The sequence below is a fragment of the Carettochelys insculpta genome, chromosome 1, assembly GCF_033958435.1.
Source record: "Carettochelys insculpta isolate YL-2023 chromosome 1, ASM3395843v1, whole genome shotgun sequence".
In the NCBI taxonomy this organism is placed as follows: Eukaryota; Metazoa; Chordata; order Testudines; family Carettochelyidae; genus Carettochelys; species Carettochelys insculpta.
In genome coordinates this window covers 52,391,559-52,409,148 of record NC_134137.1, presented here as the reverse complement: position 1 = coordinate 52,409,148, position 17,590 = coordinate 52,391,559, and the positions used below count along the sequence as shown (strand labels likewise).

Here is a 17,590-nt window from a genome sequence, read left to right as displayed (position 1 = left end):
GTATTACATGTCACCCACCTGTTGCACTGCCCTTACCATCCACAGAGTGCAGGGGCAGTTGAAAGGCGAAATGGTGTGCTTAAAAATAAGCTGGCAAAAATCTGTAGTTCCACAGGGTTAAACTGGCCAGCTGCTTTACCACTGGCCCTTATGGAAATTCGGTCATCCCCATCCCAGAGACACAAATTGAGTCCATTTGAAATCATCATGGGACGCCCTATGCGAACAATGGCTACTATTACCCCAGCCCCAGACCTAAACCTAACTCACAGCACGCTCCTCCAGTACTGCAAAGGGTTAATGCAAGCTGTGAGCTCCTTCCATTCGCAGGTGCGAGCAGCTTGGCCGACGGAACCCACCTCTGCTGCCTGTCACACTCTTGAGCCTGGTGATTGGGTCTACCTGCGGCACCACCTTCGGAAGCACGCCTTGGAACCCCGGTGGAAGGGTCCATACCAGGTACTGCTCACCACCCAGACAGCAGTGAAATTATCCGGCATCGCTGCATGGATCCACGCCTCACAGTGTAAGCCAGCGCCACCTCCAGGGGACCAAGCACCTCTGCAAGACCACGCAGAACCAGCTTCAACCCCAGAAGACAAAGAGGAACAGCCTGCAATACCTTACAATCTGCGCTCTCGTAAGGGTTGCCAGAAGCAGAGGGTAAGCAGACAGCAGGACCCAACAAACAAGAAGCAGTAGTGAGCCTAGCGCCTGCTGCCTGGTGGACGTAAAACCGTGACTGCGGTTCCCTCGAAAGGGGTTGTCAGAACCAGAAAGGGTCCTGCTTCCAACATGTGTCCTTTGCGAAGCTTAATCCTCAGCTACTGTGTCCTGAGGGTCTGGGGAGTCCAGAGTGACAGTGACAATTCTTTCATCCAACAACAGGTGCAGATAGCCCAGATCCTGAATATTTCTAATTGCTGGGTCTGCAGCCACATCCCAGCTCACTCACAAGCTAGTATCCCCACCATGGCAATCCCTTTGAATTCCTCAGAGCTTGCTGGAGAACCCTATCCACTTAAAAGGACATGGAAGGAAAATGACACTTGGGGGCTGGGAAAAACATATGTTCCTAAACTTATAAGTGTGGTGAAAGGAAAGGGCCACTGGTGCTGGGTGTGTAATGGGACAGGGCTAAATCTAGGGAGGAGCAGCTGTCTCCAATACATCGTGTCCCATGGTGTATGGGACTATTCAAACAAGGTTGGAGAATGGCGAACCGGGTATGGAAAGATAAACTTCCTCTCAACCTGGGATCAAACCAAAGATTCAATCTCTTGCTCCCCCTACAGCCTCCCTGAGAAAAACAGCACCATCTACAAATGCCATGTAAATGCTACCTCTTCTCCCAGTGAAAATCATCCTGTGCCCTTTGGGGGATACTATTCCTCCTTTGTAAATTCTTACATGTCAAAGGGTTGCAGTCAACCCTTCCCAGCTTTAATGGGACATCATTGGGTTTGTGGGGAAAATGCTTACACTGTGTTACCAGCAAATTGGTCAGGTGTCTGTTATCCTGCTCAGCTTTTCCCACAATTCCGGGTGCTTCAATCCCTCCCACGAAATCGCCTCCGTAATTTCAGGCGAAAAAGGAGGGACTTGCCAGATGCTAAATGGTATGTGGATAACATAAGCCCCCTAACTTGGGAAGAAGCTGTTGGCATTTCTTTAGTCCCAGTAGGGGGGGTAATCCACCATGCAAAAAGGCTTTTAAGGTTACAAGCGGTGGTTGAGATCATGGCCAATGAAACAGGAGAGAGCTTAAAAGCTCTAGCCAAAGAAGCAGGAGCGGTCCGACAAGTGGCCCTCCAAAACCGTCGGGCATTAGATATAATACTGGCAGCCAAAGGAGGGACCTGTGCTCTAATTGGAACAGAATGCTGCGTATACATACCTGATAATACTACTGAGGTAATAAATCGTGCTAGCCATCTGGAGCAAATTGCATACCTTCCCCACGAAGAACCAAGTTCCTTGTGGAAATGGATAAGTAACTTATTCAATTTCTCTAGTCTGGGAAACTGGTTGTTTCAAGGAATCCTGACTATCCTATTTGGAATTCTAATAATCTTTGTGTGTTTTCAATTGATTTCTTGTTGTATCCAAAACTGCACAAGACACACCATCCATCAGGTTACCCCTAACCAGAGTGCTAATCTAATGTTGTTAAATGTCACCAGTGAAAGTAATGAAAAAGAACGATTGATGTATGGAATCCAGTAAGTTGTTGGTCATGGGCGTAGCCTTGACCAAAAGGGGGGATTGTGGAAGTATAACATTGTATAAGTATAACGTTGTATAAGGGGACATGCTGGATACATTGTATATGAGAGGGCATGCCAAAACATGTTACAAAGTATCTGAGGGAGCACACATAGGGACAGTTAGCTTTTGAATGGAGAAGCAATTAAGATGGAGCCAGCACGTCTAAGAAGCAGGCATCAGAATGGAAGGTGTGAAGGGCAATTAGTTAAGTTAACTGGAAGCTGTTAAAGGAGATTGTTAAGGGTGGCAGGTAATTGAAGATACGTGACTGGTCTCAGGGATCTCGAAGGGTGGTGACTAAAATCTTTTCTTCTTTTGTCTGTAACTTCTCTGTAACTTGTTCTCCAAAAACAACTGTATAAATTAAGAGACACAAGCCCCACTCAGGAGGCTCACTTCTAAATGTATTAGCAGAGCGGCTTTGCTAATAAAACAGAGTGGTCTGATAAATTGTGAGTCTGAGTCAAACTTTGACACTGGAAAGGTAAGTTGCACTCCTGCTGCCCAGACTCTGTGCCCCCAGACAGCTCCTGCAAACCCTCCCATCCAGACCCCCATTCCCACCCCCTTTCTACACCACCTCTTCCAGACCCCTCAAGCCTCCCTCCCAGACCCTGCACCCCAAACCCTCCACCCCAGGCCCTGCACCCTCCTCCTATACTCTATCTCCCATCCAGACTGCCCATCCTCACCCTAGCCCTTCCCACATACCCCACATCCCAAACCCTCCTACACCCTTTGTCTCACCTAGACCCACACCCCCTGCTCCTGTAACCCCTCACGCCCAGATCCCCCACTCACAGCTTGTTCCTGTATCCCATGCTGGCGCAGATCACCTACCTCCAGCCCACTCCTCAACCCTCCCCCGCACCCAGATCCCACAGTCCATACTAGGGGACTCCAGTGAGGTGTGCTGGTATTTTTTGTTTGTTTGTTTATTTGTTTTCTTCTTACTTCTGTGGTCTCTGACCCAAAACAGGTTCCCCATCCCATCTTTAAGGGAGCGTTCAAGGTAAAGTGGTCTGCTAACACCTCGGAAGTAATAGGATAAAGAGAGTGGTTTAGTGGATTACAGATAACCCATAAACCCAACACCTTTGTTTAATCTATGATTTTTAGAGTCTGGCAAACTAATGAATTTAAGTTTTCAGGCTTGTTTGAGTGTTGTGCAGATTCCCTTTGAGAATGAGGACCGACAGGTCAGATATAGAGTGACAAGTATCAGAGAGGTAGCCATGCAGCGATCACTCTGTGAAAAGTGTTCACTCACAAGTGATGAGTTTTTGTCTTGTCTGCCTGAGTAATTTGAGAGCACAGCGACTGATTTCACCCAGAGCTGCTACTGGGGCGTTTAGTGCACTGGATGAGGCGCGTCGCATGCTGTGACAGGCAAGTATGGAAACCATGGCTCTTGCAAGTTGTGTTGTGGTGGTGTTGGTCACTGCAGCAGAGAGGTAGGAGTGCAGGCTTTTGCTTGCTGCTCTGGCAGGAACTGGCGCATGGGTGGGCAATAACTGCCCTGCGAGCCAGATGCCGATTGCTAGGGTTCACCATTGGCAGGCCACTAGACTCTGTGTATATGTGAGTATTTGCAGGCATGGAGCCCCGCACCTGCCAGTGGCCGCGGTTCATTGTTCCCAGCCAACGAAAGCTGCGGGCAAAGGACGAACTGGGGCAGCCATCCCTGGCCCCACACTATTGGAAGCCCCGCGGTGGCCATCCTAGTCCTCCTATGGATGGGAGAGGGGAAAAATACGTGGGCCAGAGCTGGGCCAGGGAATAACCTGGGGCTGGTGATTGTGCGTGCCAGTGGCAGCAGCAGGGGGTCACCTCCCCCCGCACTCACCACGCAGACAGTGGGATCTTGACAGCCTGCTTCACCCCACCATGCCACCCTCCTGGCCTGCTATACCTAACTTCTCCACAGCAGCGGGAAGCATGGCACAGTGGAGAAGGCTGCTGCTCCTGCCACTTGCATGGCTAGTACAGGAGAGGAAGAGGTGACCCTTTGCTGCTGCTGCCGCACACAACTCCTGGCCCCAGGTAACAAACCCCTCCCCCTGGCCCTGTTGCTGGGGGAGGAGGTAAGGAAGTGGGAAGAGGGCAGAGCATGGGAGAGGCAGGGCCTGGGGAGGGGATGGCTCAGGCACTGGTGGGGGACTGCCCCAGGCCCTGCCTTCCCCTTGGGACAGCCGTGGCTGCAGGAAGCAGCCCAAGCCAGGCAGCTGCTTCCCACAGTTCCCATTGTTTGCCACTGGGAGGTGTGAGTGGCCATGCTTGCAGATGCTCAGGTAAACTAACCCTCTGGTGGCCAGCCAGCGGCCAGCCCACGGACTGGTTATCGCCCACCCTTCGTCTAGTGCCTTTGAGTCAAGATGTCTTAGTTTGTGGGGAGCTTGCCGCAACAACAATGTGGGGGCACGCAGACAAATCACTATGCTCTTGAGTGGTCACACACGAAAATAAGACCAACGCCACAACACTTGTGGGTGAACACTATTCACAAAGCAATCACCCTAAAATCTGACCTCTCAGCCCTCATCTTCAAAGGGAATTTTAAACACTTTCAAAAGATAAGCCTGGAAATGTAAATTCATCACACTTATAATCACTAAAAATCATGGACTGAATAGAGACGCTGGATTTATGGGTTATTACAAGAATCTGTAATCCACGACACCTGTCTCTATTTTTGCCCTGTGACTGCAGAGATGTTAGAGCCCTTCTGTGTTGATTGGGCCTTTATAATATGTGCTACCTACTTAAGTTATACAATTTGTTCCATTTTGCTGTAATGCTGGGAGTATGTTTTCCAGACCTGAAGAACTCTGTGTAAGCTCGAGAAATGATGTCTTTTCGAAGCTGATCTAACAAAAGGTATTACCTCACTCGCCTCGTCTCTCTAATATCCTGCTATAACTGCATTGCACATTGAGATAAACATCATTCTGAAAGAAAATCCTTAAATCCAAAGTTACACCAAGGACTTCAAAGAAATATGAAAAGGCTGCTCTCATGGTCCAAATAAATCCCCATAATTTCATGTTCTTATACAAATTTCTGATGGAATTTCAGCTGCATGCTTAGAAACAGAGTAGTGACAGTACAGCATCACCCAGGAAACCAAGACGTAAGTTCTAAAAATATCTGGGGAGCTTATTCAACTCATTCTGAATAAGTTGAAGACTGATTTGAAAGTGTATGCTTGAGCTCAGCTGTCTGAGAGAGAGAGTAGGTTTAACAGCAGCTTGGGCTTCCTACAAAAATTCTTAAACAAAAAAACCAGGAGTTCTGGTTTGCATTGTTTTTCACTGATAACACCTCCTGAATGCGCTAGTTTCCTTTCATATAAAATCAAGATAAATATCTATTTCAGAGGGGGTAAATATGGTTTCACTCTGTATATAAAATGTTATGAGACATTCAGATGGAACAGACTTAACAGGCAAAAATGGTGTTTGTTTGCTTTTGTAGAGAACTTAATTCCCCTACCACTGTGACTTTTAATTTCTGACTATAAATCTCTCTCTATGGAATTCTTTATGTGGTGGGCTGTGGCCTGGCCAAAGCTGAGCAGCACCGCAACCTACATGTACAGAGTTTACAAACTCCTGAACCAGGGAGCTGAGCCAAATCTCAAAGGACAATAGCCACTGGAGCGATCACAGTGGGGTGACTTTTTCATTTTAATTCTTTTTATATACTGGTCGGGCAGTGGTGGGGAGGATTGAGATGGCCCGATCCTCCCTGCCATTTGTCATGTGTTATTTCTTCTTGCTCACATGGTCCTCTGTGAGCCCTGAGCAGGGGCAGCAACAGCAGCCACCCATGGGCACCAGGGGGGCGGCGCGGGCCCGAGCATGACAGCGGTTGGGCGGACTGAGTGGCTTCTGCCCCGTTATTCTGCATGAGATGAGGGTCTGGGATACTTGGGTCCCTGGATTATTTTGGTTAATACAAATGGTGTACGAACAATGATTTGGTTACCAGCATCCAAGGGAACGTGACTCCTTACATCACCCCAGGGAAGACAACCCAGTCAGAAAATTCCCCACTGCCTTGGGGGTAGGTTCAGGAGATCCAAAGACTATGGGAGCAAACTCAGATCTGGAGTGGAGACCCAGGCGGTTAGCAGGGAGGATTCATCAAACCTGCTTTCCAGCATCTCTTTGCAGTCACCTCAGTTCCAAATGTACTGACTTCTGTCTTTCCTTTGGATTCAACTGGGGTGATCAAGAGAGGGATAGTGCCGCTTGGGCATCGTGCTTGCTCCAAACACTAGCCCAGGCACGTAAGCAGCTGGTAAGGGAGTGCCAAATGGAGAGGACACTCCATCCTTGCTGACAGCACAGAAACAACAAGGGAAGAAGCAGTTACAGGTTATAAGCCCTCCTCAACTGCTGAAGAGGACGATGCCATGGGTCATTTTCGTTGGTGGAAGAGTCATCGCATTCCACTGGTCAGCTACTGCCCGCCTCAAGCCGAGCAGCCTCTGGTCAATAAGGTGCTGACCTGCCACATTTGCCTTCCTTATTGAGTGCATGGAGATAGACCAAAAATTGAAAAGTAGATGTAAATGATGTACTGTAACCAACCAGGCTCGGGATCCCCAGAAACGAGGCTGCACCAAGAAGGCGAGTGCTATATTTGGTTTATTGAAAGTGTGACACCCGCGACGGGAGCCCCGGAAACGCTGCAGTCACCAGTGGGGGAAAACCTGATGCGTTGGAGCTTCGCTCGGGGGAGAGGCTCTATAGCGGGCCTCCTAACACTAACTAATAAAGCTTAACTCATTAACATAAGATTGCTTAAAATTGCCTATGCATTACTATCACTATCTCTTGTGGCTTACTGCCAGCGTAGCCTTGAAGTTTTGGCAAGCGTGCTTTGTTTTGCAGTTGTTGCCATGGCAGGGTTAGTTGTTTTGCAGGTTTTCACCTTGCACAGAATGGTCTATTTAGGATTCTCCTGAGGATTCACAGAGGGGTCGGACTGCACTCTGTACCATTACAATGTCTTCTCGCACCCTACACTTACCCACCAAAAAACAAAATAATAAACCAACTTGCCTCCAGCTCTGCAGCTGGAATGTGCAGACCATGTGTCCAGGACCTGAATTTGCCCATGACCTTACTAACACTGACTCAATACACAAAACAGCAGTCATAGATTAACAACTACACAAATGGAACATCAACATTGTTGCTCTCTGGGAAACCAGGTTGGCAGGTGCTGGGTCAGTGAAAGAAATCAACTACACTTTCTTCTGGAAGGGCTTGAGTTCAGAGAAACACTGCCTCTACGGAGTTGAATTTGCTGTTCAGAACAATCTGCTGAAATCGCTCAATATGCCCACAACTGAATCAGAACGCATTATATCCTTGAAGCTCTGCACCAAGTCACGATATGTCAACATCATCAGTACTTATGCACCCACATTGGCGTTGTGCGCCGAAGACAATGACTGCTTTTATTATAACCTTAGAAAGTTACAGACTGCTTTCCAGCTGGTGAACAGCGGTACATCCTTGGCCACTTCAATGCAAGAGTTGGATGCAATCATCAGTCCTCGCCCGTCTGCCTTGGTCATCGAGGTATTGGGAAAATGAATGAAAATGGTCAAAGTCTTCTCGAATTCAGCTCTCAGAATCAGCTCTGCATCACTAATACTTTCTCTAACTTGAAAGAATGTCACTAGGTTTCATGGCGCTACCCCAGATCCGGTCACTGGCATCAACTTGACCTTGCACTAGTATGCAGGAAACATCTCAACACCATCAAAACTACACACACATCACAGTGCGGATTGTGACATTGATCACTCCTTGATCATCAGCAGAGTGAAAATCATCCCAAAAAAAAAACCTCTATATGACAAAGGAATGAAACAAGCCAAAAATCAATAGCCTCAGTACCAGAAATGTGCTGAAATGTTCTGTCTTCGCAGATGATCTTGCTCACAAAATGGAACACAACCTTGACGAACAAACCATTGATGAAACATGCTCCATGCAATATACAAATGTGCCAATTCTCCCTTTGGAATATGTAAATTCTCTAACAAACACTGGACAGATGAAAATGCTGACATTCTTAGGCCTCTTCTTGAAGAAAAACATAAGGCACATCTGAATAACATAAAGAACCTATCTCAAAGCACAAGAGATCAACTTCGACATGCAAGATCACTTTTTCAGAGAGAACCCAGGCGGTGTGCGAACAAGTATTGGGCCAATCTATGCTCTAATGTTCAAAAGGCATCTGATTTGGGTGACCTGAAAACCAGGGATGATGAATTGAAGAAATCACTCAGACCAAACATTACCAAAGTCGCCCCACTGAAGCATTTATATGTACAGGTGATCACAGACAAAAAGCTGCAGATGTCCAGATGGGTGGAACACTACTCAAGTCTTTATTCTCACAAGCATACAATACAACCCGAACTCGATAACCTCATCCCAACTCTTCCAGAAATGTCTGAGCTAGATGCAGAGCCCATGGAGGAGGAACTTTCTCAAGCTCTTGATGCTCTCTCCAGTGGAAAAGCACCAGGAAACGACAGAATTCCAGCTGATGTTCTGAAGGCAAACAAGGCTGTGCTCTTCCCCTTCCTCTATCATTTACTCCTAAAATGTTGGAGAGCAGGTGATGTCCCACATGACAGGAAGGATGCTAACATCATCATTCTCTATAAAAACAAAGGTGACAAGGGTGACTGAAACAACTACAGAGGCATCTTGTTACTAAGCACCACAGGCAAAGCATTTGCCCGTGTCATTCTTAAACACCTGCAAAAACTCACAGATTGTGTCTATCCAGACGCACAATGTGGCTTCAGGGCTGGCAGGTCAACAATGGACATGATCTTCTCACTTTGACAACTACAGGAAAAATGCAGACAACAACGAAAGCTGATATTCATAGCATTTGTGGACTTAACAAAGGTGTTTGATCAGGACTATAGAGAGTATCAACCAAGACTGGCTGCCCACCCAGCCTACTCAAGCTCATAACATCCTTTCACAGAAACATGACAGCAACAGTGCAATATAATGGATCTACATCAGAACCGTTTGCAATGAACAGCAGAGTCAAATAAGGGTGTGTTCTTGCCACTACCCTCTTCAGCATGTTCTTCTCAATTCCACTAAATTGCACATTTCAAAACTTATGCAGTGATGTATTTCTCCACACAAGATTAGATGGCTCTCTCTACAACCTGGCAAGACTCAAGGCCAAAACTAAGGTCAAGAAAATCCTCATTAGGGAACTCTTCTTTGCAAATGCTGCAGCTCTTGTTGCTCATAATGAAGACACACTACAGTCACTGATGGATTTCCTATCCAGAGCCTGAAAGTTGTTTTCCCTTGACATAAGCATGAAGAAAACTGTTGTATTCACTCAAGGGACACCTCAGCGACCCAATGTCATTCTGGATAACAGCCCATTAGATGTGGTTCAACAATTCTGTTAGCTTGGACCCACTGTCACCACAAACCTATCCATGGACGAAGAACTGAACATCAGAATCTGTAAGGAAGCTATGATTTTTGGCAGACTTATGAAATGAGAAAAGAACAATCCTAAGCTGACAGTGAAAACAAAGATACTAATCTACCAGGCATGTGTATTTATCCTGCTATGTGGTTCTGAGGCATGGACCACCTACTCAAACCAGGAGGAAAAACTGAACAACTTTCATCTTTGCTGCCTCCACAGAATTATGAACATCAACTGGCAAGATAAAGTTTCAAATGCAGATGTCCTGTCAAGATCTGGCATACTCATTCTCATAGAGATCCTAAACAGCAGAACACTATGTTGGCTCAGTCATTGTTAGCTGATGGTCAGGTAAGATACCAAATATGCCATTGTTTTCATCCGAGATTTCAACTGCTAGGACAGAGTCCCTTCGCAACTGGCAGGCTGACGGATGCCCCAGGGTCCAAAACACCCAAGTCTTTTACCGCTAGAACAGAGCTCCTTCGCAGTGGGCTGCCAGGGTTGGCTGATGGGTGCCCCAAGGTTGCACTGAGAGCCTCCTACACCCGAGACTTCAACTGCTAGGATAAAATCCCTTCGCAGCAGGCAGCCAGGGTTGGCTGACGGGTGCCCCAAGAGCCTGCTCCGTGGAGGCAGCATGACAACGCAGGCTCTCAGCACGTTTCACCGGTGACCAGGCTGTTACAGCTGAAAAGCAGCTGGGCTCTTTGTTTTGTGTTCAGTTTGCACAGTAACGGGAGGAGTCAGGTTACCACTTAATCAGTTGTTTGTTTATTTAACTAACGAGTTAAGCTCTTGTGGTTACAAGGTTACAAGGTTTATACTTTGATTACAAATAGCTAGCATACACTTTAATTCATAGATCTACACTTGTGAAATGCGCGCAAAAAAGCAAAAGGTAAAATACCTAGCAGGTCTTATTCGCACCCTTGCGTTACCAATGTGGTGTGGCCAGAGTCTTCTCGCAATCACTTGGGAAGAAGTGTTTTTCCCTTTCTTCGAGGAAGCGGATGTCCCCTGGGACCTCGGGAAACAATAACCCTCCTGTCCAGCAGGCAAAGGTAATTGGAGCTCAAAAAGGGGTCTGCCAGACCCTCCTCTTATACCTCTTGGGTCACGTACGCTTCTTCCTTATCTAAAAGGGTGCTAATTGAATTAAATCGTCCCATGATGCTGGTTCTCACGGGGAGTTCAAGGGCTTAGTTAGCACCTGTGAGGTGGAACAATTTAGGGCATTTTTTCTTTCTGGGCTGGAGATTCCTCCATCTGGGACCAAATGGGCATATTAATCACTGGTACCAGTCAAGGGCAGCCCGAGGCCCTGGCGGTCTGTTAGTCCATTGTTCTTTGTTGTCTGGTTTCCGCCCATTCAGGGTCAGTCTGGCTTTGGCTCTGGAGCATCAAAGACTTGTGCTAGGAGATAAGCACATCTGCACTCTCAGGCATTCCAAGACAGGGCCGTTCCTTTTAACCCTTTCGTGCCTGAAGCACCTAAGGAAAGCAAGATGGAGTATAGTAAAAGGTGGGGGGGGGCTCTGTCTGGCTACACCAGTACAGGCAGACAAACTCATGCTAGCTTGACCACCTTGACTAGTGTGGACTGAGCCATCAGTCAATGGATCTCATCTTTTATGATGCCATTGTTGAGTGACTAAACCAATGCTTGATCAGCAGAGATGATTACAGATGTCACATAAAAATCCACCAACTGCAGGTGTTGGATCTGAAAAGAATGTCTTATACTTTTCCTGTAATGCCTGGACACATTGACTCTCGAAGCATTTGAGAGCCTGTACAATGGTTTCGCACCAGGACAATCTGTTCTAAGCTCGATTTTTCAGATCACTGGGAGATATGCTGCATGACTTCATGCTGGCCTTAAAGAGGTCTTTATAGTGCTTATACTAACCACCAATAGAGTGCTTTCCATGAGCAAGCTGGCTACAGAAGACCATCTTTGGAATCCATGTATCCTCCATCCCCATAACATGACCAATCCAGCAAAACTGTTTTTCATTAGCATTACTTCCATGCCCTTGACACCACACAGCTTAAGAATCTCCATGTTGGGAATTTTGTTCCACCAGTTCATGTGGGCAATATTCCTCAGACAGTGGATATGGAACTGTTTGAGTTTCAAAACCTGACAGTAATATATTGTCCATAACTCTAAGCCATTCAGCAGCATATTCAGGACAACTTCCTGATAAATTGCCATCTTGGTACAGAGTGTAACACCAGGGTCATTCCACAGGCATCTGGTCAATATTCCAAAGGCAGTGTTGATTTTGGCTAATCAAGCAGATACTTCATCATCCCTGTTCATGCTAGAGGACACTATACTTCTGAGGTAGCAGAACTTATCAGTAGCCTTAAGAATGGTGCCGGCAGCAGCCATCACTGGAGTGCTGGGTTCTTTCCAAACAGGCTGAGGCATAATCTGTTTTCCTGAAGCTCACTGTGAGTTCAAAGCAGCAAGCAGAAATAACAAAGCAACCAAAAAGCTCCTGTAAATCCTTGACTGAATGAGCTAACAATGCACAGTCATCAGCAAACAGAAGGTCATGGTTAGTTGTAGTAAACACTTTGATGCAAGCTTGAAGTCTCCAGAGTTTGAAAATACTACCATCTGTTTGGAACTGAATACATGTGCCCAACACGGAGTTCTTGAAAGCAACTAGCAGCATCATTGAAAAGTAAATACTGAAAAGGAGAGAAGGGCACATGATTGCTTTGTATTGTTTGATATTTCAAAAGGTGCTGAAGTCTCTCCATTGTTAAGGACGTGACCTAGCACACCGTCATGAAAAGACTGAACAATGTTGATAAATTTTTCAGGACAGCCAATTCGCCTGTGTCCTTTCCAAAGCCCGTTTCTGTTGACCACGCCAAATGCCTTGGTTCAGTTGATAAAAATCACAGAGGCCCTGATGTTGCTCTCTACATTTCTCTTGTACCTGTCTAGCTGTAAATATCATGTCAGCAGTGCCATTTTTAAACACATGTACTGAAAACCAATTGTAAAGGATGTAGGCCAGGATCTTACCAGCTATGAGGAAGAGAGAGATGCCCAGGCGATCATCACAGCAAGGCGGTCACCTTTTTTCTTGTATATGTGTACAATGAGGGCACCGTTGAAGTCCTGGAGAACTAACTCATTTTGCCAAATGGCGATAAAAAAAAATGGGTGAAACTGTACATCAGCAGGCTGTCAGCAGCGTTGTAAGTGTCTGATGGAATTGCATCACTGCCCAGTTCCTTTCCGGATTTGATCTGTTTAACAGCTTTTTGTACCTCATCAAGAGTTGGTGTATGACCAGCTGTGAATCATTAGCCCACTGAGGAATCTCTTCAGGAATACTGCTGTCAAAAGGTGAGGTCTGGTTCAATACTTTGCAAAAATTCAGTCCAGTGGCCAAGGCTTTTAGCACCATCTATAATCAGAGTGAGGCCATCAGCAGAGTGCACGGGTGTAGAGCCAGCAATGCATTGCCCATAGACTGCCTTCAGCCCATCATAGAATGCTTTAAAATCATGTCTATTGGCTGTACCCTGAAGTGTAACTGCTTTGTATTTCCACTGGTCCTCTTTCATTTGCTGTAATTTGACTTGTGCCTCCTGCTTAGATCGAATACGTGCCGTTTTACTGGAGGCATTCTCTTTATCATTGATTCAGGTGTGTCATATGATCTTATCAAGAGGAGCTTGGGCATCTCTGTCCTTGCCGTCAAACCAATCCTTGTGCCTGCATTTTTGGAAACCGAGGATTTTGGCAGCAGTTCTGTTAATGTTAATTCAGTTATCCTCAGTTGTGGATGGCTCCTCCAGACCTTCATTGCTCATGACTAAGGAAGCGTCAAGACTGAGCTGAAACAGTGCTTGTGTCTCAGATATTTCAAGTTTTCCTGCATCCAGCTTTTTTCAGCATACAGCAGAATGATAACACAGATTCAAGGAGACAACACTGCATACCATGTAATGTTCAGAGCAGGAGCCTGTGCCATGTAATGTCAATGTAAGGTCAACTTAATAGCAGTAAGATTTTTTTGTTTTGTGAAGTAGTCAGTCATATGCCAATGCTTAGACCAGGGTTCATCCAAACTGCTTTGTATTTATTCACCTGGTCGAAGAATGTGCTTGCAATAGCAAGCGCATGCTTTACACAAGTTTGAAGAAGGGTGCGATTTGAGTTCTCACTTCCAATACCGTGATGTGCAAGCACCTTTGTCCATGTGGTGAAGTCCTGACCAACTCTAGCATTAAAATTGTTGAGTAATATAACTCGGATTTAAAAGTTACTGAAGAGATCACTGAATTCAGGCCAGCATAAAAAGGCTTCTTTTCATCATCTACACTAACAAGTACAAGGCATTGTCCCTGCTTCAGTCTAAGCATTGCATTCGTGAGGCAAGGCACATGGCTGGGATTCAGGCTGGGGGACTAGTGCTGTCTTGATGGCAAAGGCAACTCTCACTTGCCTTGGATGACCCTCAGGAAAGCCCACACAGTAATATGATTAGTTCGGGCCAATCTCTAACCTGGCTGGTACCAGAAATACCTGTTTCACTTCAGGCTGCAGTATCATGTTATAACGTGCAAGTTCTCTACCAATGATTGCGGTCCTGGGTTCATGGCGATCATCACTATCAAGAAGTGGGCATACGTACATTCCAGGATGCAAAGCGCAGTTTCTGTTTAGTCACTCACTCTCCCACATGACTGCAAAATTGGATATCCAGTTGGTAGCTGTTAACTGACAGGAAACAAATGGAAGAAGCTGTGTTTAGGGATTGTTTTCTCTCCCTTTCTTTTGAAGAAACCAGCACTGTCCCTAAATAGGGCTGCTTTGTCATCTAGGCAGGATATGGGAGCTGCTATTGTTCCTTTTCAGCAGACAAACGACCATCGCACTTAGGCCACCTACATGCAGGTTTGTGGCTAACTGCTTCCAGTGGTATCCTCCAGCTGCATCCAACGTCACTTGCCGATTGCCACTGGACTTCCATCAAGAGGTAAATCCTTAGCATCAAAAGATATACTTTCACATATGAATGGATTGAAGTGAGGCTGGCTTGTGAGTTCCAACCCTACTCTTCTCTACTGATCATCATGCACAGGCACAAGAACTGCAACATGTGCACTGGACAGAGAGCGCACAGGTTTGAGATCAGAGTTTACTTCTAGACTAACATGCCCGTGCTTAGCGAGCTCTGTCTGCCCCAGTTTGGAATCAGAGTCTTCCTTCTGCTAGGTACTTCTGGTCCACGCAACTTATTCCATATTATTTGGTGCAACCCCTCGAGCTCACTCCATGGAAGGCTTCCCTAATCCACCACCCTGAGGACGTGTCTTGATGCTGTAGTACCCCAGCACAAGTATCCTTAACCAGAATGTTAAAAATAGCAACCTGGATATTGCAGCACAGGTAGCAGCTCAGGCTAGCCATCTAAGCCAAAGCCTGTCTGTCTTCCTGAGCCTGAGTTTGGACAGCTAGCCCAAGTCACTGCTCAAATCGCAATAACCACATTGTTATTTTTAGGATGCTAACTTTAGGTAAGTTAGCACAAGTCTGACTACTTACACTGTGAATCAGCACTCTCAACTATACTGTAAACATACCCTCAGGTGCCTCCATAATGGGAGTAATATTATTCTTTGTGGCCCCTTCTCTGACCTTGAGTTACCACTCATCCACAATGTTAACAGAAAAGTCAGCTGAGACATTTTCTCGAAAAGAACTTTCTCTTTCCAGGGTCACAGACAGATACTGGTTGCCTGCCATAAATCCACAGAACAACATTATTCCAAGTACATGAATGTCCTGTAAAATTGCCATGTAAAACAATTTTTTACTTGTGAGCATGCAGGGTTATATGGTGAACCTTGCACAGTTGTCACTTGGGACATTTCTGTTCTAAAGAGGATTACAGTGTACAGAATTCTCAAACGAGCAGTTCTCTAGGAAATAGATTAATCTGAGTGAAGATTTTGGAATTCTAACTTAAGGGAAAGGATTTCATAATGAGCATAGCAAGTAAAGAGCAAATCCTGGAAAGCGATGGACGTAAGATTTCCATTGTTTCTTTTAATTCTATATTTGACTGAGATGTTGCATTGGACGTAACCAAACCAAAAAAGCAATTGAGCATAATGAAAATATGACTTAGCTTCCATGCCAGAATGCATATATATTAGTACATGAAAAGTCTGTAGTACAAAAATCCTGTCCTCCAATTACTCAATATAGTGTTTCCCAAAGGGCTTGTTTACACTAGCCTCGGTTATCAGCCCAAGCATGGAATAGCAATGAGGTGCTGCGATGCACATGCAGCACCTCATTAGGCTAATTTTCGCCACAGGAACTTTGAAGTTGGTAATTTCAAAGTGCCAGCAAGCCGTATAGCCACGGGAACTTCGAAGAACCCGCTCAACTTCAAACTGCCCTTACTCCCAAATTTTTTGGGAGTAAAGGTGTTTTGAAGTGCCCGCAGCTGTAGGGCTTGCCGATGCTTTGAAGTTGCTAACTTCGAAGTTGCCGCAGTGAGAATTAGCCTAATGAGGTGCTGCATATGAATTGTAGCACCACATTGCTATTCCCCACTGGGACTGATTACCCTGCCCCATTCAAAGAAGGAGGCTAATGCAGACAAGCCCAAAGTGTGGCACATGTACCATTGGAGGTACTCGAAAGGATTTCAAGGGGTACGTGGCAGAAAATAAACTACTAAAAATTAGAAAAAGCATGGGGATGGCACCACGAGACGGTGTACGCTGATAAGGCCAAAATCCTGAAAGAGGTACATGACTATTTTAAGTTTTGGAAAGAGTGACTTAATATAATAATTATATTTATATCGTGGCTCCTTGTCATACCAAAACATTCTGCTTCCTACACCAAAATCTACTTTAACAGGTGATAATGAAAGACAAACTGGTATTACCAACTGGCAAGACAGAATAGGAAGACAGCATAAGAAAGTAACAATCACAACATGTCATCAGTATCACAAAACTAAGGAATTTGACATTTGCAGAGCTATGCAATACAGATTTGGGACTTCCACAGGACAATTTATTATTGTGTATATATTAAATTTATGCCTATGCTGCAAAACAAGTTTTATAAAATTTCTGTTAAAAATGGATGTGTTAAATAAAATAAAATAAAGCTATACACCCTAATACACAAAACATCAAAATATATTAAGAAAGGAGTGAAATGAATAAAATCAATATAGGATCAGCTGTGGTGATTCTGAGAATACTTTGGGTGGAAAAAGCTGTAAGATAGAGTGCTGTAACAAAATTAGAAATTACTACCTGTGATAACAGTCGCTCAATCTGTTCCTTAGCATCTTCAGCAGCTACACTTACAGCCAAAGCTAGAAAACAATAAAAGCAGACAATATTTTGTTTCAAATACAGTAGTTGATCACTGAACAAAGTTCTGAATATACAACGCAAGAAGGCAATTTAAGTAACAGTCGCTTAATGTGGGGAACATGTGTGATAATCTTTTCAACCACTAGTCAATTTGCAGTTTGAGAAGCTGCATTGCAGTAGCCTGATAATTTTGTTCTCTTACATCTCTGAACAAAAAATTGTTCTTTGATGTGAAGCCAACTGATTTTGCCGTTAAAAAGAGAACACACACATCTGGCCAATCCAGTGATTCAGACAATAGCACAAAGTGTTATCACAGGGGAAGTCCAAGATTTCACTCTTCCCTGAGGTGAAGGGATTGAGTTTTTTTTATAGAGAAGACTCACTGGATATCCAGGGTGCAGACAAATTCACATACAAATTCACTCAAATA

At 45.3% G+C, this 17,590-nt stretch overlaps 1 protein-coding gene across 5 annotated transcripts in view; it reads right to left on the bottom strand.

The window, feature by feature from the left end:
* The window catches only part of B3GLCT (beta 3-glucosyltransferase), a 144,268-nt gene that overhangs the window by 113,657 nt on the left and 13,021 nt on the right, over positions 1-17,590 (bottom strand). For 4 of the 5 annotated variants that reach the window (XM_074986181.1, XM_074986172.1, XM_074986155.1 and 1 more), the window contains exon 2: positions 17,095-17,156. In XM_074986181.1, coding sequence (XP_074842282.1) covers positions 17,095-17,156 — 62 coding nt within the window. Of the gene's footprint in view, positions 1-359; positions 802-17,094; positions 17,157-17,590 lie in introns of those variants that run through there. The other variant, XM_074986188.1, reaches the window with a different exon arrangement.